Source organism: Chelonoidis abingdonii, chromosome 7 (genome assembly GCF_003597395.2).
Source record: "Chelonoidis abingdonii isolate Lonesome George chromosome 7, CheloAbing_2.0, whole genome shotgun sequence".
In the NCBI taxonomy this organism is placed as follows: Eukaryota; Metazoa; Chordata; order Testudines; family Testudinidae; genus Chelonoidis; species Chelonoidis abingdonii.
Window position 1 is genome coordinate 39,386,767 of NC_133775.1, and position 25,061 is coordinate 39,411,827.

At 39.3% G+C, this 25,061-nt stretch overlaps 1 protein-coding gene across 3 annotated transcripts in view; it reads left to right on the plus strand.

Annotated features, from left to right (window-relative positions):
• The window catches only part of SLC30A7 (solute carrier family 30 member 7), a 60,171-nt gene that overhangs the window by 5,079 nt on the left and 30,031 nt on the right, over positions 1–25,061 (plus strand). Inside the window, exons 3-9 of one of the 3 annotated variants that reach the window (XM_075067831.1) lie at positions 4,796–4,883; positions 9,164–9,277; positions 14,666–14,753; positions 16,441–16,567; positions 17,469–17,624; positions 18,925–18,975; positions 21,621–21,756. In XM_075067831.1, the coding sequence (XP_074923932.1) occupies positions 4,796–4,883; positions 9,164–9,277; positions 14,666–14,753; positions 16,441–16,567; positions 17,469–17,624; positions 18,925–18,975; positions 21,621–21,756 (760 nt within the window). The remainder of the gene's footprint in view (positions 1–4,795; positions 4,884–9,163; positions 9,278–14,665; positions 14,754–16,440; positions 16,568–17,468; positions 17,625–18,924; positions 18,976–21,620; positions 21,757–25,061) is intronic. The other 2 variants (XM_032804953.2, XM_075067832.1) reach the window with 2 other exon arrangements.

A 25,061-nucleotide genomic window follows, 5' to 3' on the forward strand; every position in this document is an offset into this window, starting at 1 on the left:
CAAGTGTATTCATTCATTCCTAATGGTCTGTAATTTAAAATTCAGAACAAAGCAAATGTTTTGGGGATTATTTTTAATCTAGATCAGAGGTTCTCGAACTTCATTGTACCGCAACCCCCTTCTGACAACAAAAATTACTACGTGACCCAAGGAGGGGGGAAGCCTGGGCCTGCCCAAGCCCCACCACCCAAGGGGGGGAAGGGAGAACCAACACTGAAGCCCCACCACCCAGGGTGGCAGAGGCCAAAGCCCAAGGGCTTCAGCCCCAGACTTGGGGCCTGTAACTTGAGTCCTGCCACCCAGTGCTGAAGCCCTTGGGCTTTGGCCCTCAGTGATGGGGCTTCGGCCCTGGGTCCCAGCAAGTCTAACGCCAGCCCTGATCAATGAAACGGGGTCGTTACCCACTATGGGGTCCTGACCCTCAGTTTGAGAACAGCTGATCTTTTATATTCTGTTTGGTATATATTAACCACATGATTAATTTATAAAATAGTTAATAATGTTGTTCATTTAAATTTAATCTCTAATCTAATCTCTTTTAACAATATTTCTGGATTTAATGTTGATGAAAGATGCCGAAGTGACAGCTTGGAATAGGAACAACATAGATGGCAGCAATTCAAGTTTTCCCATACTGGCTTGGAAGGGTCACCTCAAAATGTGAGAATAGTCTGTTTGTTGACTTCCTTTACTGAAACTGCCAACAGGCATGCTAGTTGTAGAGGTGGTCCTCTGTGATCTGGACATCTGTTTACTGATAACGGAGATAGTCAAACCCATATCATGTAGACCTTCAAAGAGCCAGAGATAGACACAGCCTTTATTCATTTCTGAGTTGGATTGAGTTTGAACTGGTAACCAGTGATGAAAAGCTATGTATTTCATTACTAATCTTGTAAAATTTACATCCTGCTTCCTTCAGTAATATCTTCAGAAGTAAATATCTGCTAGATTTTTAAAAATGGCTAAAATATTGCTTATGACGATTGAAATGGTCATATAAATCAAGAATAGTCTTAATACTACAGCTTTCACATCTATTTTTTTTTAAATCTTATAATGCAGAAGACAACAGTAAGAGTAAGGGTATGAGCTGAATCTTACGTGCAATAGAATTTCTGTAAATTTACAAGTGAGCGTATGTGTGGTGATTAGATATGTGTCTGAATTTGTCCTACTTCATAGTTTTAGATTTAAAAGGATTAGAAAACCAGGTATTGGTTTAGGATGGTAGGTGCTAAAGATCAAACACATTTGCGTTTAGAATATCTTTATCTTTATCTTTATCTTAGAAGGTCTGATCTTTATGCAAGCTTAACAAATAAAATATTCATTCCAGACTGTAATGTTCTGCCAAAACATTAGACTAGTGCTGAGTGTTTGTCATAAACAGATGGTTAAGGGTTAATGCCTCTTTTACCTGTAAAGGGTTAAAAAGTTCAACTAGCCTAGCTAACACCTGACCAGAAGAATCAATGGGGGAACAAGATGTTTCAAAAGGAAGGAGGGAAGTTTTTCCTTTGTTTAGAGTTTCAGCCGGAGTGAAAAAGATCAAGGAACCAGCCTCTTATCAGAGTAGTAAGTTTTTAAAAAGGAATAAATAGGGTTTTGTTTATTTCTTTGTAACCTGTCTTATGCAATTAGAGGTAGAATCAGATTGGGTATTTTTTTGTGTAACTAAATTTGTGCCCAGGGGAACATCCTCTGTGTTTTGAATCTGTTGTCTGTGAGAGTAGCTGGTATGCTAATCTCTCCCAGAGGGTTTTCTTTTACTTTTCTTTTCTTTAATTAAAAGCCTTTTTCTTAATACCTGATTGATTTTTCCTTGTTTTTAGATCCAAGGGGATTGGATCTGGACTTACCAGGGATTGGTGGGAGAAAGGAGGGGGGATGGTTAATTTCTCCTTGTTTTAAGATCCAAGGGGTTTGGATCTGTGTTCACCAGAGAATTGGTGAAGTCCCTCCCTCAAAACTACCCAGGGAAAAGTAGTGCTTGATCCAAGGGGTTTGGATCTGTGTTCACCAGAGAATTGGTGAAGTCCCTCAAAACTACCCAGGGAAAAGTAGTGCTTGGGGGATGGTGGCAGTGATACCAGATCTAAGATGGTAATTAAGCTTAGAACTGTACATGCAGGTCCCCACATCTGTACCCTAAAGTTCAGAGTGAGGAAGGAACCTTGACAGTGTTGTTAAAAATCTCACCTGGAAAGTGCAGTGAGAACAATTAAAAATAGCAGTGATCAAGTGACAGTTTTCAAATAGGTGGATCCCATGCCATATAGGGCTTTTTAGACCAAAACCAGCATTGTAAACTGTATTTGGAAACCAGTAGGCCTCCAATGAAGTTTATGAAGTATTGGTTACATAGTCATGGTGAGATGAGCCACTTAGCATACCAGGCAACAGCTTGTTATCTTCAATGTCTGGATTTATATGACGGTATTGAGTGCTTGGCAGTTTACCAGTTGACTTTTGCAATCTCTAGCACTAATGCAGCAATAACTAATTGCACAAAACATTGTGTATGAATGACCTGTAATATGAAACAATGGAAATAATGCATCCGTTTTTAAATCACTAGTAACATGATGCTTATTGTGATAGCTTTTTATAGGTTCAAATTACATTTCACAGTCCAAATAAATAGGCATATGCCTATTTATATCTTAATGTCTGTTTTTTAATCTCCTAGAATGAAGGTGTTGCCTTTTTGAGTAAAATTCTGTGCCAGAATTCTTTTCTGAGTAACAAGTATTTCAGGTATACATATTTTCTCAATGGCGGTCTGAGGTGTGAAAAGGAAATATAGAGAATGTGAACACTTTTGGTTTACTGAGTGTGAAAATAAACACTTGGTTGCTGCTTATCTTTTTGTTCAGTGTCCATTTTTTTTAACTGGGGGGGGGGGAATTCAGTTTGTGTACTGTAATGAATGGCAGAATTCAGAGAGATGTTAAGTGCTAGAAAACAAATTTTGAATAATATCTCATTTTACACATCCAAAATGATTTTGTTGTCCGTGATACTTATACTGTCACTGCTTCGGGTCACTAACCTTGCCTGTCTTCACATATATGGCCCAGTTTTGTGAAGATGGTTTCTTCATCTTCATGCTTTACCTTCTAGTTTATGTTCCCTAAAAAAGCAAGAATTCTTTATGCCACTAACCTATGTGTGGGATGTTAAGACAGGGAAATACCTTCCCTCTTCGATGTTTTATTTCATATGGCCACAACTATTTACAGCAACCAAAGGATAATGCATGTAAATGGCAGTAATTGTAGAGTTTTGCCAGTGAGTTTGAGAACTATATTACTACTGCTTCTGCTTCTCTGTTGCAAATGGGTCTTGAACATCGCACAAAAAAATCTGTTATTGTGCAAGATTAGAGGTACTTGAAACTTTACCGTAACACTGAATTTATCTACTTGGCAGTGGTCACTGCAGGTATAGTGGCATCAAATAAAATTGTTTAGTTTATCTATTCTGATATTTGCCTATACAATTGATGGCTGAGGGGAAAAGCTAAATATATGTAAGAATTAGCGGCAAAGAAAAAATGCTATGCTTTCATATGACAGACAAGTTCAAACGTTTGCTGTGGGATTTTGGATTATGATTCCAAAAATGTGATATTCCTCGTGGTATATCACTGAATTTAAAGGATTCTTCTTTATGACTAGCTGTGGAAACCCCCCTTTTAGGCCATATATTATTGCTGTTTTTTATACAGCATGACAAATTACTTTGTGCTTTGATGGAAGAATTGGTGGCACCATGCTGCTTGCAGTCTTGATAGTATCATTCTGTTAAATCTTTGTAATGACTACAAAAGCTTTCTAATTATGATTAGCTTCTAAATGTTGTGGATTGCATCTAAATATATTTGGATAAATTGAATTTAGCAGTTAGGAGAGACATTGGCTTTGCAAAATACTAAACTGGTGTACTGTCCTTTGAAAAGAAAAGATTTGCAACTTCTCACTTTTCAGAATCTTTTTGCTGCTATGCCAACCAACTGCATATGATGGATATTCTTTTCAGGTACAAATGCAATAATTTGATATCAGTTCTTGTGTGTTCATAAATTGTTCCAGAGTGCCCCCTTGATGAAATACAAGTTTCTTACCTAGCAGTGTGCTAGCAATGTAGCACTTCTAGTCCCTTTTGTCAAAATACAGTAAAGAATTCTCTTAACAAACTAGAAATATTCAGTATGTACCCTATAATCAAAAGCAGTATTTTAAAATGAATTCATTGAGGAGGAACTGTAAAATGAATTAGTGTGAAATAGTGGCTTTACAATACATTGTATTGGATTTTTTTAAAAATAAGGAATTAATGACTTTGTTTCGCAATAGGAAACAAAACTTGCATAAGTAGATTTCATGTTGTACTCCTCACTTAAATGGTTACTAAGATGTAAAACAGAAGTTCCTATGTTGCAAGATTATCTAAATTTAATTATATCTGATGTATGGCTGGGATTTTCAAAGAAGCCTAAATGAGTTCAGTGTTTAGCCCTCACTGAAATACAAAGGCTATTAAGTACCTACCTCACTTAGGGTCTTTTGAAAATTCCAGTGTTCACACACACATCTAGCAAAACAGTATATGCTCTAGAGTCTGAAATACTTTAATTGAAAACAGTTAAGTTTTTGTATAAGTAACCTGCTAAAGGGAAAAAATGTGGTTTGTGCCATTTGTTGCTGACTTTTTTTTTTTTTTTTTTTTTTTAAGGTAAATGTCTGAAAGATCTTTTCATAAAATTGCTTGTTTGCTTTTTTTACATTAGAAATTCAGGTCCTGCCTGTGCTTAAAGATAAACTGGTGGACCGCACAAGAGCCAAGATAAAGTTGAGCATTCTCAGGAGAAGCCTTAAGTAAGGCTACTTAAAATTCTGGATTTGTTTTTTAGTTAACATCTATTTAACCTTAATTATTAATCTATAATAGAAGGTTTCTTTGCCTGAATATTAAACTCCCTTTCCCCTTAAATTAGTTTTAAATATAACAGAAAATATTTCTAGGAACTCCCAGACGTCTTGCACCATAATCAGAAAATAGAACAGGAGTTAATGTGGCACCATAGAGACTAATAAATGTATTTGAGCATAAGCTTTCTTGGGCTACAACCCACTTCTTCAGATGCATAGAATGGGTCTTCTGTGCATCAGAAGAAATGGGCTGTAGCCCACAAAAGCTTATGGTCAGATAAATTTTAGTCCTTTTTATGTGCCGCAAGTACACCTGTTCTTTTTGCGGATACAGACTAACACGGCTACTACTCTGAAACTAGAGAAGAAGAGATTTTTCTATTTTTGATAGGTAAAAAGACAAAAACAAACTTTAAAATAAATCTGGCTGTTATACATCATAAATCAACAAAAGCACATGAGTCCATTTTAGAACATTTTCTGACCCTTAAATATTTTGTAATTGCATGTGGGAGAAGTTTTTGGTGATTTTTTTGAAATACCCTCTGCATTTTCAAGTAAGCTTAGCTCCTAATCTTCAGCGCTGTGAAACGGTACTAATGTGACCCCCATCATGCACTGTTTTTGTGCTAGCATCAACACTGGAAGGTACATCAGACGTGTGAAAGTGCAGAAGTAACTTTTCCTCAAAGAACCACAGAAGTAACCTTTCTGTTATCTGGCCTTTACAAAGAAAGCTGTGCTTAATTATGTTTGTGGTGTATGCACATATTGCCTTGTAGAAGAATTACCTTTTTATTCTAAATGTAATGTTACAAATGAGTGTAACCCAATATTTGAATGGAGTCCATTGCATTCACTGAATGGCATTAAGAAGTGGGTGCTGTTTCATTTCACCCTAGTCCAGGTGCTGCTGTGAAAGATTAATTATAATTTGAAGCAGATGCTGATATTGGTTTAAGTCTCCTTTAGAGAATATCTGTTACCACTGAGTTAAAAATACAATATTCCTTCCTGAAGGAGCTGCAAGTCTTTCCAGCTTGCTGCTTCACACTACTGCAGCTTGTGGCAGCATGGCATACATTAGGCTCAGTTTACTGGTCATGAATTCGGGACCAAGCAAAGACTTAAAAGAAGTTGCAGGCTGCTTGAGTTGTCATTTGGGATTCCTCTCTTCCCCACCCCTGAAAACAACACTTTTGAATTACTAGATTTTATAAAAAGTCTTTAACATGAACATGCCCTATCTACCCTACTGTTGTGCCTGTTCCCTGCTATGTTAGCACTTCTGTGAACACTGGCTGCTTGAGTTACTGGAGACTGTGTATTGTCACAGTTCAGTAATTCACAGTGGCTTCTGAAGTTAGTAGCCACTGTAGAGAGGCATTTGAATGCCATTTTATGGTGTATACCTTCCACGCAATCCTGATAATGCATAGTACCTAGTATACATATTTAAAGAAATAAATTGTCTGAAATGATTGTGTGCTGTCTGAATGTATTGGGAGCAATGTCACACCTTTGGTTCAAGCTTAAAAGTAAATCTGTACTCTGAAAAATGACTAAATATAAGTGTCACTTTACTCCGTGCATCTGCCCTGTGGCATTAGTTATGCTGTCAACCACGTAGAACTGCTAACTTTTCTCAGGTTGTATAATGGCCAGGGTGTAGGCGGTGGTGCCAATGATGTCTGCTAGGTCGGAGTCAAAGGTAAGAGATGAGACTGGTTACCAAGCGAAGTCAGGAAAACAGATAGCAAGGTCAAGCCAGGATCGGATCTGAGTCAGGAGTAAGATGGGGGAGAAAAGACTAGGTCTGGAGCAGTGGCAAGCCAGAGTCTGCACTGTTGGTCAGATGGTTCCATGGAGCAGCTTCCAGGCTAAATAGTTAGTGTGTACCAATCAGGCGACCACCGGGTTCAGTTGTGCTGACATCTTTGGGCTGTACTTTCTGTGGTGCCTAACTATCCACTAATGAATGGATGGTTCTTTGCCTGACTCCACAGTGGTACTCTGGAGGTGTGGGTCACCCAGGACTCTGCAAACCTGGGTTGTAGACCTGTGGATCCTTACAGGTTGGATTAAAAAATGGATGACTAAAAGAGAGGGATTTTTTTTTTATTAAAATTAAATACAGGCTTATTTTTTAGTTTATACCTTACCATAGGCTGCCATAATTTAACTATCATATATTAAGTAATTTAAATAAAAGAAATTAAGCAAAGAGAGACAAACGCTAAACTGGTGGAAGTCACTGGCTAAGTGATTAAACCAGCTTTTAACAGCAATAGCCTCTTCAATAGGTGCAGAGAGAATATTTTCTTTTTGGTTTATTCAACTAGTTCAGTTTAATGACTTGTTCATTCAAAGTTAAGAAACCAAGTGGAAGCTGAAAAAATGGAATAAACCTATGAATAAAAACTAACGGAGAGAATAAGAATCTATTAGTTCTAAAATCTTGAGGAAATGACGTCCCAAAACCGTCAGTTCAGTTCACTAACTACAAATAATACTTCCTTTGCTTGATAAATCAGTTAATTTCAAATGCAAAACCTTTTTATCTAAAATCTTTCTGAAACATTTGTCTTACCTATCAAGTACATTTAAGATATTTTATTTAACTAATAACTACCATTTTAAAATGAATTTAACTTCCATCCAAATAGAGCTTGAGACAAATAAGAAGTAAAAAATTAACCACTAAGAAATACCTGTCACTACTTTCTAACATAGTAAGTATAAATATTATGAATCTAAATACATGTAAATTAAGCTATATTTGCTTAAATAAATGCATAATGTATCCTCCTGGTTAGCAAAAAGAAGTACCAGATAAAATGTAAAGGTGACATTTAGTTGCAAATAAATATTTTAATTGTTCTCAAACAATGAGAATCAATCTTTTTGTAAAGAACTAGAGTACAAACAAAAATAAAATTATAATTTAAGTCCAGGTTTCCTGCTTGCTGATTTATTTAATAATTAAAATTGGAAATTTAAATCAAAGTGGTTTTAGTCTATCCATGCTGCCTGTGCCAAGGAACCTGTTTCTGCTTTCTTGTTGTCCTCTTCCCCCTTGCTTCCTTCCCACTATCTGGAAGGTCAATCATCTGTTGCATATCATAGATTGTGAGCTTTCTGTGGCAAAGGCTGTCTTTGTGGTGGCTTTTGTACAGTATCTATTATAGTGGTACCCTCTTCTCTGTTTAGAATCCTTAGGCACTGCCACAATAGTAATACTAAATATAGTAATGATTCGTGTGTTTGCTTTGTTTGACACATTTTTCTCCTACTCGCACAATAGGATCAATGGAGTTATTGAAGGGGAGAAGGAAGCGGACTTCTTTTCTGACTCTTATATTGAGAGAATTAAGTTTCAATTGCCATATCTTTATTCTAAACGATGCACTATCAGATCGTTTTCTTTTATATATTTTTAAATTCTAGATTGAGTTGGCAGTTCAGAAAAGCAGGCATCTTTTTGCCTGTAATTAAGTGACTATAATCAAATTATTGAGATAAAAACCTGGAACCCTGTTGGATTTTTAGCATATAATGACCCTTTTTACTTTGGCTTCTAAATGTTGTGTACAGACTTAGAAAGTCTAACTTTGTTTTCCAGTAGTAGAATTTTTTCCATGTGTTGTTTAAAGCATCATAACTATTCTTAAGGGCAGCGTTTCCCAAACTTGAGATGCCGCTTGTGTAGGGAAAGCTCCTGGTGGGTCGGGCCGGTTTGTGTACCTGCCGTGTCTGTAGGTTTGGCCGATCGCGGCTCCCAGTGGCTGCGGTTTACTGCTCCAGACCAATGGGAGCTGTTGGAAGCGACTGCCAGTACGTCCCTTGGCCCCCTCCCTTTCCAGCAGCTCCCATTGGCCTGGAGCAGCGAACTGCAGCCAGTGGGAGTCACGATCGGCCGAACCTGCGGACGGGGCAGGTAAACAAACCGGCCTGGCCCGCCAGGGGCTTTTACTACACAAGCGGCGTCCCAAGTTTGGAAAACACTGCATAAAGGCATTATGTGGGAGTTCTGTAATAGGTAAGCCAGATTCAGATAGCCTCACCACCTGCAGGTTGCTCAGTAATTCGCAATGAGTATTTGTAATCTCAGACACAAAAATAACAGGAGTGTGCCCTGCTAGGGTGGGGTATGTGTTAAAAACACTTTGATTTTCAAACTTATATGGCCTTATGGAACTAACTGAAATATTTCTGCTCCTTTCCAGTTTAGGTCTAATATCAGATTCCTTTCATATGTTCTTTGACTGTACTGCTCTACTGGCCGGATTAGCAGCTTCAGTCATTTCAAAGTGGAGATCAAATGATGCTTTCTCATATGGGTAAGAAATTTTAGCTTCTTATAGCATAGGAAATGTATTTTCCTAAGTGCATAGGTAGCACTTCCTGTTGCCATACCTGAGGAAAGTGTAGCATTACTAGTTTTTGTTGAAAATTTTTGGGGAAACTATTGAAATTTACTGTTCATTTAAAAAAAAAAAAAAAAAAAGCGGGGGGGGGGTAGGGTTATTGAACTAAACTTGAACTTCATCAAATTGGCACATAAGTAGCCAAGTGTCTCTCCTGCAGAAGTATAGCATAATTATACATAAAATTACAGGGTTATGTTTCTGGAGTGAAGTTTAAGACGCTTCCAAGAACTGATTTCTGGCTGATATTAATGGAAACACAAATCATGTTGCAAACCAAAATGTCACATTGCATATTGTTCAGCTGCTGTTAATTGTTTTTTTCTGCAAGCATCCACCCTATTGGATGATAGCCAAAGTTGAAACAGCTTTTCTTATTGGACTTTGTTTTCCCCAGTCTTAACTTGAATATTCCCTATGTTGGAGTACTGCATATCACACTAAGCTGATTCTGCTTATTTTTGTGAAAAATGGAGTGGTTGAAACACTGGTTGTGTATTTTAAAACAGCAGTGGAGGTCCTAAGTGAAAATTAACTTGTTGCTCACATTCTAGCTGGAACAATTATCCATCTAAAACTCGACTCTAACGGTTTACCTGCAGCATGAAAATACTCTTCTTCTTAGTGGCTGATCTTAGTGAGGAAGATTTTAGAGTACAGAGAGAAGCTCTCTTCTAGTTCCTGTCCACATGAATCCCACTTATGGTGCAGCAACATCCCTTATATAGGAGTTCGCCAGTAGAGGTTGCTCAGGAGTCCTTCATGCCCACCAGTACACTGCACCCTGCTCCTCCTCCATGGGCATAAAGGGGTAGCATGACTCGTTCGTCAGTTCCTTCTAACTGCTTTTTGGCAGCAACTGGGGACATTTTGTTATGATTTCGCTGTTAGTATAGTTTGTTAGTGTTACAATTTGTTGCCTTATAACTTTGTATTAGTTATTTAGTCCTTGACTATTTAGTACAGTCAGTAAGATTAGTCAGTTACCTTGTCAGTTTCAGACTCTATCCTCTGCTTGCCAGGATTCAAGCTGTACCCATCTGCACTCTCTGTTTGGGGGGAGCAGGGAGGCCTCATAGCACATTTTGAGGAGATGTCTGCACAGCTTTTATAAAATGCCCCTAGAAAGTTAGAGAAAACAAACTGATTCTCTTTCTAATGGAGAACTCTTAGACCTCAATCAGACTGACATGTTAGAGCTTCAAGAACTCTCAGACTTAGGCAGTGACCCTGTTTGTCAGTGCCCCAGAGGCTAGTGAGGTAATGTCGACTTCTATAACTCCTAAGAGGCATCACTTCTCCTTTTAAGAGCTCTAAAACTTGTCCAGTTGACCAGGCAAACGCTCCAGCTCTCCACAAGCTCAGGGACCATGTAGGCAAAACTGCAGTTAGGCTTCAGTCCTCCTCTTTGGTACTGCAAAAGAAAAAAGGCAGAGTCATGGGTACTGAGGGAACTACTCAAGGCCACCTTGGTGCCAATATCTCTAAGGAAGAAAGCATCTCTGCCAAACCAGCTTCCCTCAGCAGCCCAAAGAGATCAAGGACTGACTTTTCAGCATTGGTTTCCTCAGTGCCAATGCAGCAGCAACAGCAGTCATAGCATACCCCAGTACAAGCAGAGGCCACTGTACCAGGGCACTCGCATGCTAACTCCTCAGTACCAGCTCAGGGAGCCACTAGGATGGTATTGGCTGTTGCAGTGCTGATGCTATAATTTTCAAGCAAGAAGAACATGTCAGCAGTGGTACCAGACTCTCTTTCTTGTAAGTGCTGCCAGAGATGCTTTCAGCTCTCCATTTCAGGGACATGGATGACATTAGAATAACTCCAGAGTTATGCTCCCCTTTATTGGCTTATTCCCCTCTTTCAGCTGGAATGAAGACTACTGGGACAGCCCAGGATACCGATCATGAAGATATCACTACATTCCGGGAGCTGTAATCATGGTAAATTGTCTATTCCTCATACTTCAGCAATGCCTTCTAGTGCAGTTCCCCACTCTGAAGACTCTTCATTGTCATCTGTGACTCTTCCCAAGCACCCAGTAGGGACCATTCTCCAGAACCTCATCCACCTTCATTGTCTTCTTGAGCTAAGCTTTGGGATAAAATAGTTTATCCTAAGGACTCTACCTTTAGACCCCCATTGCAAGAATCAGCTTTCATTCCCTAGGGACAGCCTCCTTAAGCCCATTGCCTGTGGATTTCAACTAAGGCCTTATTGGCCTCCTGGGCCGCCTTATTCATGGCTACCAAGTCTTTGAGTCTCCCAAGAATCTCCTTGAGAGAGCCATCAAAACCGTGTTCTCTGCCCGTACTTCAACCAAATATGGAATCAAAAAATCCTTTGAGGAAGTGTGTGGAGAAATTCACAATAACCCTTTACGTACACGTCTCTCTATACTTACACCAGATGAAACCTCATCTGTGGGATGATCCTGAAACAGGTACAAAGGAACTTTTTGGACAAGACATACAAGTTATTTGATATCTTGCTACCAGCTGCTCAGAGCAGAATAGCTCCTCCAGTTGATAGAGATTCTTGCTGCTGCCAAGGAATTATGGGCAAGCCCCCAGCATCTGTCACCCCAACTTTGAAAAGGGCAGAATGAAAGTATTGAGTCCTTCCTAAAGGGTTTGAATATTTTTGTTCGTGTTCACTGCCATCATCATTGTTAGTCACAACAATAAGTTAGAGCCAAACAAGCTTACAGATCTGTCATATGAGAGGGAGGTCCATTTGGCTGCAAGGTTTACCCTTCAACATCCGTTCAGGTCAGGATGGTGAATTATTTAGCTCTGTTGGCTAGAAGTAACTATGCAGTGGGACAAGGCAGCAGATTTTTCCAACAAACTACCTCCTGATTTAATGGAGGAGTTAAAATTGGTCTGCTCGGAGGGACACTGGATTTCTAGTGTCTCTCTCCAGGCAGACCGTTACAGATGCCAGGACTTGATTAGTGGAATTGCCATGATGAGACACTCCTGGTTGTCTGCCTCAGGTCTACCTAAAGAACTGCAGACTATGGTACAGGATTTACTGTTTGATGGAAAAGACCTGTTTAATGACGCACCGCACCCTTTGAAAGATTCTTGGGCCATGCATAGATCCTTTGGCCTTTATACTTCCAACTCGAAAAGATAACAATATATTAGAATACCTCTTGACAGAGATTTCAATTAGCTGCATCCTTGCACCATCAGAAAAAACTAAATCAGTTTAGAAAGGGACAGAGGTTCCTAAAGCAGAAAACAATACAAGGATGCCTAGACTGTAATAACATCAGACTGTTGGGGCTTGCAGGTTATTCTACAAGGTATGACCTATGGTTTTGCCATGGTACCTTCTCCCCACCCCTTTTCAGGGACCAGCCTCACGTGAGTCTTGTGCACCAAAAGATACAGTCTCTATTGGAACTGCATGCTGTAGAGCCAGTGGTGCTTCACCTCAGAGGAAAAGGATTTTGTTCCCTTTACTTATTGATACCAAGGGAAAAGGGGGAGGGGTAATCTTTAGTAGCTCTCAGGCTCCTCAAAATTTATATGGCCAATCCAAAGTTTTGCATGGTGACTCTGGGATCTAATGACATATGCCATGCACTGATTCAGTACTCTCAGCTTACAAGACGCACACTTTCATGCGGTGGTATATCTGTTGCACCAAAGCTTTTCTTCATTACAGTACAGAAGGAACATTATCAGTTCAGGGTCGTCTCATTTGGTTTCTCAGCTGCACCTTGAATTTTCATAAAGTATCTGTTGGTGGTAACCACTCATTTACATTGTCAAGGTATTTGTGTACCCACACCTTGACAGTTGGTTAATCCGAGGCAAATTAGCAAGCAGGACTCCAACTCAGTAAAATGGATTCAGGGCCTATTCTCAGAGTTAGAACTGAAAATCTCAGTTGATTCCATCCCAATTCATAGAATTTATTGGCGCTGTCCTGTGAACTTCTGCATATAGACAGTCCAGACACTGTCTAATCCACCGTATGCAATGTTCCATGCAGACAGGGGACCATGCAACATCACCCTAAGTTTATCCCTAAGATTGTATTGGACCTTCATATTAATCAATATATACACTTTGGTCAATTTTTTTTCCATGGCCTCACTCATCTCCAGATGTCAGAAAGTACATTATTCTTAAAGCATATGGCAGTGCATATAAAGGCAGAGCGGCCTCCTCTTGGAAATTATCTAGATGGGTTAAATTGAGATTATCCATAATGTCATCCATAAATTAAAGATACCAAGTCAAGTTACTGCTAGTTCTATTCAAGCTACCTTGGCAGCATGATTCAGCAGAGGTGTAGTCATTGAAATTTGTAGAGCAGTGACATGGTTCTCTGTCCGCTGACCAACCACTACTCTCCCTGGTATCAGCATCTGGAATGCATGCTGATTGGAATATGCTCAGCTTGGAAGATAAGCTCCTAGCTCTCACTGCCTAATTCACTGAACTGCTAGTTGATTACTGTCACTGGGAGCTACATGTGCAGGAACATGAAGAAGAAGCTGTAACTTTGTGGTAAATTGTTATTCTTCAAGAGGTTCTGTGCGTATGACTCCCATGACCCATCCTCTATCTTCACTCCTCTTGAGACTCTGGGCAGTGAAGGAACTGAGAGAGAACAACTTGTGATGGGGGGCATATGGTCATGAAGGATATATGCATGACCCTTACTGGACACTGTTGTTTGAACTTCAGAACACCTGTGCAAGAGGAGCTGCTGCACCATAAGTAGGTTCCACATGCACAAAACATCTCAAACACTTACCACAAGGTAAGTAACCATTTCTTTCATACAGATCTGATATCTGAAAAACAGTAAACAACTGGTGAAGGGCAAGCAGCCTATTATAGTGTTTATATCAGTGGACTGGAGTCAAGAGACGTCAGTTCTAGTCCCCACTCTGCTGGTGGGTTTATGAGAGACCTGTCCGGGGCACTTAATATTGTGCCATTTTCCTTATCTATAATATGGGGATTCTCTCCTCCTTATGTAATACACTTTGAAATCATCTGAAAAGTGTTTGCTGCAGTGTGCAAAATAATTTACTGTATTTTATATCAAAGCCAATAAAAATAAGGTTGGTTGACGTTCGAAACTCCCCATCTATCTTTCATTTAAAAAATTCCTTTCTACGTAGCTACAATAGGAGGGAAAGAATAAACTATAGTCCAGTGCATGGTACCATTCTGCCTCTGATATATTAAAATTAAAAACTCTAACGCTTCTGGACATTCAGTTTATAAAAAGGAGAGGTAACATCTGGCATTGCTAATTTGATTCTAGGTATGTTCGAGCAGAGGTACTGGCTGGTTTTGTAAATGGTCTGTTTCTGATCTTCACAGCATTCTTCATTTTCTCTGAAGCCGTTGAGGTATGTTCTGAGGTCAATTGCAGTCAATAAATCTCCCCTGAAAAAATGTTTACCTTTGCAGAAGTTGCATTTTTCTTTAGGAGTGTATATTTAAGTGGAGAGGACAACTTAAGCGTTACTGTAATGGATGATGAGTAGTCATATTCACAACCAATTAAACTTGTGTTATCTGAACAGAACAGAGAAGATCAGCTGGAGTCAGTGTTGGATGTACATGTATAAATGTCCATTTTTTCAGTGTCTGCATTAGCTTTCAGAATAACGTATTTTGATTGCATGAATGATGCTGACTTCTGTCAGATCTACCCTTTTCTTACACAGCCAGTATAGTATTCCATAGAATGACTCTCTTTTCATTATTAGAGGAAAAATAAGGCTAGAAAACAGACGAGAGCCATGTGAGCAGTTTATGTGGACAGTGCATTCTAAGTAAGAAGTTAGGATTAGACGTTTGTCAGAAGGAAAGAAAGGGATAAGATTGTCAAACAGAAGCAGTAGTGTTGATCACTGTTGTGAAGAAAAATGAGCGAGCAGAGAAACTGGCTTTTATGCTGTTAGGAGGTAGTGTTAATTTTTGCCCGGAAGACATCTTGAATAAATGTCACATAGTAACAATCTGAACACTTACAAGTATGTTTTCTTAGATTTCTGTTCTATTGACAGGTAGTTTATTTGTTTGATACTAACAAAAGGTAAAACTTTCAAAAGCGGGAAGTCCCATTTTCACAAGTGACTTAGTTAATGGAAAATTAATGAGACATAAGCTCGTAAGTCACACAAATGCTTTGGAAAACTTTAAGACTACAAAAGCTAGCCAGAAAAAATACTAACCCAAAGCCTGCTATGAAGTAGGGAGACCACCAGGAGGCCTCAGAGCAGTACCCTGGTAAAATGACAGCTTGCCTTTTTTGCTGGGAATGTAGGATTAGGTTTTTCGTTAGAGAGCTCCCCCTGGCCCATGCTAGGGGCCTCATCTTTTTATACTGACCTCTGGTAATAGGCGATCCAGTTTTGGAGCATTGGTTCATTCCCACCCATTCACATGCTAGATGGGGAGGCACTTCTTCCCTTTTTAGCCCTTTTTCTAGTCTGTTAGAGATGCTTGCAGGATTAAACAGTGTCAGGGGAAGCATTGCTAACTACAAAAAAGTAATTCTGGAGTGTTTTAGTGATGTCCATAATAGGTTATGGTAAACTTGTTTCAATTTTTAACTTAGGATTTAGGGGCAATGAAAACTCCAAGAAAATGTAACTCTTAGCTGCTCCTCTTACCTCACCTGTTGAGAGGAAAGAGGTGTTCTTCAGACTGAGAAATAATTTTACGTAGTCCAAATATAACTGAGAACTAAAATGTCTTGGTATCGTTTTGAGCTGAATAATGCCATAACAGAATATAATGAAGATGATAGTGAAATGTAGCTCTAATACCATTTGAAAAGAGATGTACAAAATGTTTGACTGACTTCCAAACAAGGAGCAATATAGGTATTGAGGTTTTTTAAGTTTTCGTAATTCTTCTAAAATACCAACATTCCTAATTCATTATCATTAATCTTTTTATTTGGATATTGTATCAGAAAACTCCTGCATCAGATCAGATATGTAATACTCTTGTCTATTTTCTGGAGTTGCTTCTGATTGTGTGGTAGGATTATAAATGATGCACTAAACTTGCTTCTTTTTGTAGAGAGCATTGGAGCCTCCTGATGTGCATCATGAGAGACTTCTTCCTGTGTCTATATTAGGATTCCTTGTGAATCTTATAGGAATATTTGTTTTTCAACATGGAGGCCATGGACACTCACATGGCTCTGGTATGACGGTTGTAATTCTCATTATCTTTTCCTTTTTGGCAATTTGTGTTCAGTTACAATTAGCCCTCTAACCAGGGTCTGCATGTTGTGTGTCTTTCAGTGGCAAGCCTAATGAGTCATATACAGCCTTGGCTTTTTCAGTATTACTAAGATAGTGTCCATTTTTCCTTGAACTCCCAATAATTAGAAACCAAAAAAAGATTAATATACTGTCTGGAACTTGTAGTTTATTGGAAGAGACTTGCAAGAATCTTCATTTATACAAAAGATTTTTCTCTTTAAATAGGAGACTGAAATGGCCTTAGGTGGAGCATTTTACAGGAGAATAGCTGAACAAAAATCTTAAATCTAAGAAGAAAATCTTTCAGTAGTTCTTGCAATTGTTTAGCGTTGTTTTTCAAATTAAATGCAAGATTTATGCACACAGATATCTGTTAAATATTACTCTGCCTTTTTGCTGACATCAGACCTTCTAATGTAGTCTGTGAACTGTAACTCATCCTGACAGATGGAAGTAGTGTAAGTATTTTACACATTTTTTAATGTGATCGCTTTTTAAAATATCATAGTATAAACACAGCAGAAAAGTATGGCCACTTTCACCACATGGAGCTGGAAGTATGTGTTACAGTCATGCAAAAATGGCTTGGCTCAAAAAGAAGTAACATAAAGTATTTTGACTTTCTTATTCAAGTTCAGTAAATATTTTATGAAGCAGCATAACAGATTAATTTAGATTTTGAATTATGTGTATTAGTTTTTGCTTTGCCTGACCTACATGGGGGAAAAAAATTATTTTCCTTGTGGAGTAGGTAGATATCATTACTTTAGAAATGAATGTAAGCATACTTTTCTTTAATATTCACATACACAGTATTCTGACAATGATATTTATTTATAGGGCATGAGCACAGTCATTCTCTATTTAATGGCGTTCTCAGCCATGGACACAGTCACGGAGGTCACGGTCACAGCCATGAATCCAAACATGGCCATGGGCATTCTCATGATCACAGTCATGGGAAGGGACACTCACACAATCAGGAGTTTTGTCATGGTAAGTGTCTGTTTGAAAACAAAGGCCATATACCAGAGGTTAAGTTTTACTGGCACAGATCTTTGTGGATAGATGAGAAGATGCTGGCAGCTTGCTTTAGCCAGCACATATGGAAGAAATGTTTCTAAAAGAGAATGCTAGAGACGTTCTTATTCACCTAATGCATCTAGTGGTACATCCAAATCAATACTGCCTTTTTTTTTTAAGCATATAAATGTTGTTGTTTCATTGTAAGCTTTGTAGTAAATTCAACATTGCAATAATGAGAACTAATCTAATACTTGTGAATTATACTAATACTTGTTGTAGTAAATATGTAACTTTAACTGTAAACTTGTTTGAGTAGAGGAAAACGTAAAGGTATCAGCTTTTCAAAAAACCCTTAACAGCTTGAGTTATGTCATGTAGTTCATATTACTTGAATAAAAATTATACCTGTTATACTGGTTTAGCTATACATACAGCTTGGTTACATCCCAAAAGATATGTCCACCTAAGTATTCACGTGTGTAGGCAAAGGTTCAAAGTATAGCTTCTGCTTTTCCTTGCCAAGACTGCAGCCTCCACTGCAATCCCCCACACTTTGTGCTGTCAGGGATTGGCATTTTATAGTACGTTTTATGCACATGTGCATTCGCATTTATTCAAAACCCTATTATCTCAGCCTCTGCTTTGTCCAGACCCCTTCCTTGTCCCCAGGCTGCACAGGGAGCCCTCTTGCCACAGCCCCACTTGCTCAAGCCACATTTGGGCTGCAGAGAGCTCCCTGTACTGCTACAGGAGCCATGCAGTAGCAAGATGGCCTCTCCTTAGCCAAGGGCGGCAGTGGCTCCTGCTCGTCGTCGTCATCCTCCTTGCAATCCTTGCGGAGGGTCTGTGCTCCGTTATCCGAACCTCCTCATTATCCAGATTCCCTCCTTGTCCCCCAGCATGTGATACATACCTTCAGCCACATGTGTCTCATGCTGAGGGACAATGAAAGGGTTTAGATACTGTAGAGATCTGGATAATGGGGTTTTGGATAAACGGGAGTATAGTGTGTGTGTGTAAAATATACACTCATACATACACACAGGCTTCCCCATCTCTTCTTCCCCTCCCCCATCTTGAAATTTCAGCTTGCTCTTTACCTTCATTCTGATATAGCAGATACTAAATTTTCTAGCCAGACTTATGACTAGTCATCATGAATAACCTTTGGTCCACTCAAAGTAGTTTTCCTTTCTGAAGCTTAACAGAATTGGTAAGTTTAGAAGGATACATTGCATTTGGCTTAACTTGCCAATATTTGTCTCTACAGATTATCACTCGCTTGAAGGGGCTGCAGGATCCAACAGACAGATTTTAGAAGGTATGACGAGAATAACCACAGTGTGTTGTTAGTTTAGATAATAGACTGGTTTAGATGCTGGCTATAAATTCGGTGGTGTTCTTTGTTAAGGCATTAATAATGAACAGAAAGCTGTGTTAAGGGCTGGTTTATTTTCTTCAGAAATTCAATGTGAAAAGTTTATATAAGTGACCTAATTTCTGTATTTCCAGTACCTATCTCCTATGAGCAATACATGCTCTGAAAAGTAATGAAATAGTAAGTAATATCATACTGGAACACATTTGAAAAGCTTTGACCAATGTCTCAGACTTTAAAGGGTTGAGGATTGCAGTATTTAACTTCACCTTTCAGGAGAGTGAGAATATGCGGAGTGAACAACCATCTTGTCTAGTTAAAACAACACACGCCCCCCCCGGTAACTTAGCTCATTCTGGACACCTGGATCAATTCTTTTCTTATAATATAATATTGGGGATAGGGATTGGGGCTGGTAGAGAACATCTCTATACCCACGTCTCTATGGGCATCTTGCAGTCTTAGCGTCAGTGCAGGAAGGTGTTGTGTTCTTCCGTCTCCAAATAAATGGAAGGGTGAGGAGGGAAATTAGGAGCCGCTGGGCAGGCTAGGTTGGGGCTGACAACAAAGCTGCCTTAGTACTTTGCGATCTCCAGCTTTCTGTGAGCTATACTGTAGCAGCTCATGGGTTGTCTCTGCTGTCCATTACATGGTTTTGTCTGCTGCTGCGCAGGAGCCACAGTCATCTCTTTACCTCTACCCCTCCCCTCAGAATGAAGCACTTGGGTGATCCCTAGTAATTGAGGGGATTTGGGGAAGTCTGCTAAGGTTACCTCCTGGCAGCTGCTAAAGTCTGTTCAGGGAGAGTAGAAGGAAACTCAGTGGCTGTGCAGCTTCAGTGCCTTTGGCCTCATTTACCTAGTTTTCCACTTGTGCTCTATCACCCTGAGAAAATGGTGCTTTTACTCTTTCCCAAGGTCTGCCAGATCCCTATGGAGGGCATGCACAAAGGCTCTCTGATATCTGCCACCATTCTCGGTCTTGTCTGGCTGTTGATGATACACAGCAATACATGAGCTCCAAAGGGGACATTTGGTTGCATGTGTGCAGCTTAAATAAGAATGATAAGAGAGACGATTATTTTAAAATTGGTTATTTAATCACCATTGGCCTGACCAACCACACTGAAGCCAACATGTGATATGTAACTTTTTTTCCTTGCGTTGTACTTGACGTAAAGCAATGTATACTTATGGTACCTCTTATCGGATACTTTTTGTGGCTCAGGGTTATCCTATAGTTGTCAGATATATCGTGCACAACAATAGTCTTATCTGATCTCTTCCACCATACATATTACTTTAAATTTCTCTCTCTGCACAGGCACATTAAAGTGTTTGTGAATGGCTGTGTTTCAGAAGCAAATATATAACAAGAATTCAAAAAAAATTCTTTAAGGCAAATTTCTGGCCTGCTAGTCTTAACATAAGATATTAATTAGTAGAATGACATGTGAGTTTAACAAGACTGATTATTCAAGGTTTTCTTACCTGTTTTATCTTAATGAATAAAACTCAGTGATAGTGGATGATTATTTAAAATATTTTACATACCTTGGAAGCCCTCTTCCTCCTTGTTGTGCAAACAACGCATTGTGAAATGAACACTAATGCAATTATCTTACCTTTCTTATTTTGGCAGAAAAATTTTAATTAAAACTCCCAGTAAAGATATTAAAGTTGCTGTGTGTTGTGTTTGTTTCCTTATGCAAGCAATTTAAATACTAGTTTGAATTGATTTTAAATCTGATGAAAATGTTTTTCTTAATCAAATACAAATCTTTTTATTTTTTTAATCTGGCTAGATATTTATGGGTTGTGGGTGAAATACTTCAAGCTGTGAACATTTACTTATTTTAACAGCAGTTGATGAACTGTGACTGTACCAATAATTGCCAGCAGAGAGCTCCACAGGCTTATCTTTGGCTAGCTACAAAGAGTTGGCTCTCAACTGTTTTAATCTAAAGCTATATTTTCTCACATAAAATCATAACTTACTAATGCAAGAAATATTTTTAATTTGTATTGACAGTGAATATGTAACTTGTAAAACACAAATATCTCGCAGAGCTCCTGGTGGCAAAACTTTTTTTATCTCCTCTAGTAGAGATGTTGCTTATGGACCACCGGGGGTAAAGATTTAACTCATCTGCTGTATTATGGCCTACCCATTGGATGGACTTCTGACTGGTTAAATGTATTCTGACATTTAGTCACCAGTTCAGTTGACGGTGGTAGTCAAGAATATTCCATAGCATGGTCACATTAAAAATGACATGCGTCTGACGAAGTGGGTATTCGCCACGGAAGCTTATGTTCCAATACATCTGTTAGTCTGTAAGGTGCCACAGGACTCTCTGTTGCTGTTAAAAAAGAGTTTCTCTGAATGCCCTAGCTACTCTTCAAGGTATAGGTCCTAATTCTGTGCTGACTTACAGGAAGCCCTTTAAATCAACACCAAATTTGCTAGCACAGTTCATTTTGTTGTCTGATTTTGTTAAGAGTTTTTTCATCAAAATGTTTCCATAAACTTTTTTAAGGGCCTTTAGTTTTTGAGTTTGATTTTTTTTTTTTAATGCTCTTTTGTAGGTGTATTTTTACACATTGTCGCAGACACTCTTGGAAGTGTTGGTGTAATCGTATCAGCTATACTGATGCAGAACTATGGACTAATGATAGCAGATCCTATCTGTTCAATGCTCATAGCTCTACTTATAGGAATAAGGTAAGTGTTGATACAAATGGCTAAATAGTAAAACATTTAGTGACCCATGTTGTTTGTAATCACAAGCCTAAAAACAGGGGTAGGTCTGTTTTAAAAAACAAAATTATATTGTTGATTCTTGACAATGTTGACCCTTTTGCTCTAAAAATAAACAGTTTCCTCTCTTTGCTGTTTTGTTCCATTCTTTGTACCTGTTCTGGTTTTTTTTGCTTGAATCATCTTGATCTTTTTCAGCAATCGCCATCTGCATATTTTTGCTTTATTATCCTAGCACTACAAAGATTTTGTTCTGGTCCATGTTGTAAAACACTTCTCTCCCTTTGCATTGTACACGCTGATATAAGATGATGTACTGTACGAGTAAATGGAGCAGAATAGCTCAGTGTAGTGGTCCAGCTTGCTGGTACAAGGTATGGCCTGATCCTTGCTGAATTAAACTTCCATGCTCATCAGAGAATGTTGCTTGATCCTTTGTATTTATATTCTGAGGCTTTGTGGATACTCTTTTAAATAGCATATGCTAGGTCATTTAAAAGGTGGTTCCCATGTTGAGGCATGCAGCAGTAGAAGATGGTGAACTGCCATATATTTCCCCATTATTGTTGTTTACTGAAATTATTGTGAATAGAAGTTTCATTGAAACCAGAGTTTTCAGTGGCACTCTTCTGGTAATTTCTTCAATGATGGAAGAGGGTAGAGTATTTCAGTTTCAGACAACTACTATAACAGAGCATTGCTACTATTTAACAGGCAGGTGTTATCCAGTATTTGAATGGCTGCAGCTGTACTTGGGTACTATTACCATATATGGTAATACATGGCAGTATTTGGAGGCAGTCTGATGTGACTCTCCTTTGGTATCTTCGAGAATTATGGATAGTCATTTTAAGCATTAACTCTTCAGGGATGCCTAGAACAATTTATAATAGTACATTTTAATAAACTTATATTTTATTAATACTCATGCAATACGCAGAGGTTATAACAGTATACTTACTATTTTCTCCTTTTATCAACACTAGCTAAATTTGATATGTTTAACTAAGCAATTGTACAAATGAAACTGCTAAAATATAATATAACTAAGAAAATTCAAGGTGACCAATAGGAAAAAGAGAGAGCAAAAGTGGTAGCGTAGTGGAATGCTGTGACTTTTGTAGATTAGTATTCTGGTTTTAAGGTCCAATCCTGTGGAGACTAATGCATGGGGTTAACTTTTGTGCAAGGTGCTAAGCAAAGCAAAAAATACCATTTAAGTGGAATGGGAATGAGGGGACAATAAATGACATTGTTTGGACACTGGAAGATGTTTGCTGCTACTTTAGTAGAGGTTATATCACTTTATGTTGTGGACATAGGAATAGCGTGTCATATTTAGATAAGAGAATTTCCAAGCTGTTGTAGCATGTGATGAAAGGGCTAGAGACCTGTTCCAGGTAACATCATGCTTAGACAGGAAAAAATGGAGCAGTTGGCAGGGTCTTGTTGGTCTTCATCAGAGGCTCCGTTAAATATTACTTTGCCTGCCCAGGATACTATGTAAATTCTCCCAGGATCATTCTGGGGTCTTTGCACTGCCCAGGTTGGTCACTAATCGGCCATGTCCTTGGTATAAAGCACTTGTGTTTCAGTCTTAACCTGCCTAGCCTGTTGCAGCAGAGGCAGATTAAATGTCTTTTCATATAATGGTAAATCAGAAGTTGGAAACTGAACTGCTGGTGCTTTTTCTGGGGACCTAGTCAGTGAGATGTGTGGTGGTCTCTTCCTGAATTAATCTGTAAGGCCATTCTCTTCTCCTCAAGGCTTGCCTCTGCAATCACGACTACAAGAAATCAGCCATTCAATGATGGCTAGGTTGTGTTCAGTAAAGAATAACTGATCTGATTTATTTTTTTTAAGGGAGAAAGGTCGACTTACTTTCTCGCTTCTATGTAATTGTATAATCTTTTGCTTCATTTTTTTTCACACATTTGCATCTGGTTTCAAATGACTAAGCTCTTTTGGGGCAGGGACCATGTCTGAGGTTAAGATTTCATGATAACCGTGACAGACAGGTCATGGGCAATAAACAAAAATTTATGGGAGCCCATGAGCTGTCTGACTTTTACTAAAAATAACCAGGGGACACGGTTAGGTAGAGTGAGAGTAATGACAGCTGGAGTCCCATGGTACGTGTGTGGGGAGGGACATGCCAAGCCCCTGAACTGGGGGTGGGGGGCAGCCCTGGCTCCAGCAGCCGCAACCACAGTGTGAGTGCACAGCCCCTGCTCCAGAGCTGGCCACAGCTGCAAGACGGGGCATGCACTCCCAGTTCCAATGCCAGCTGCAGCTGAGGGGAGGGGCACAGCCACAGCTCCTGCCCCTGTCACAGGGTGGGGGTGTACAGTTCCACCTCCAGCCCTGGCTTCAGCCATTGACTGCTGAAGCCAAAGAAGTCACAGAGGTCCGGTAGAGTCACGGAATCCGTGACTAAATCATAACCTTAACCACGTCTAACTAGGTGTTCACCATCTAGTACAGGGTTGCCAAACTGGCTCGCAAGCCACATGTGTCTCTCTTACCATTAAAATGTGGCTTACAAGCCCCTCATTCTCCACCTACCAGACTGAGAGGGTGGGTGGAGGGAGGGAGCTCAGGACCTTGGCCTTGCAGTGGAGTGGTGAGGTAGGGGCTTCTGTTCAGCGGGGAGGAGGGTCTCGGGGCTTTAGCCCTGCAGGGTGTACCACCCAGGGCTCGGGGCTTTGGCAGGTGTGCCCTGACTCACCACAGTCTTCAGAAGTTTAAATGTGGCTTGGAGGGTCAGTAAGTTTGGCCGCCTCTGATGTAGTGCAAGAGTGCAATAAGGAAAGCCAAAGAGGAGTTTGAAGAACGGCTAGCCAAGAACTCCAAAGGTGGTAATAAAATGTTTTTTAAGTACATCAGAAGCAGGAAGCCTGCTAAACAACCAGTGGGGCCCCTTGACTGTCAAAATACAAAAGGAGTGCTTAAAGACGATAAAGTCATTGTGGAGAAACTAAATGGATTCTTTGCTTCAGTCTTCACGGCTGAGGATGTTAGGCAGATTCCCAAACCTGAGCTGGCTTTTGTAGGTGACAAATCTGAGGAACTGTCACAGATTGAGGTGTCACTAGAGGTTTTGGAATTAATTGATAAACTCAACATTAACAAATCACCGGGACCAGATGGCATTCACCCAAGAGTTCTGAAAGAACTCAAATTTGAAGTTGCGGAATTATTAACTAAGGTTTGTAACCTGTCCTTTAAATCGGCTTCGGTACCCAGTGACTGGAAGTTAGCTAATGTAA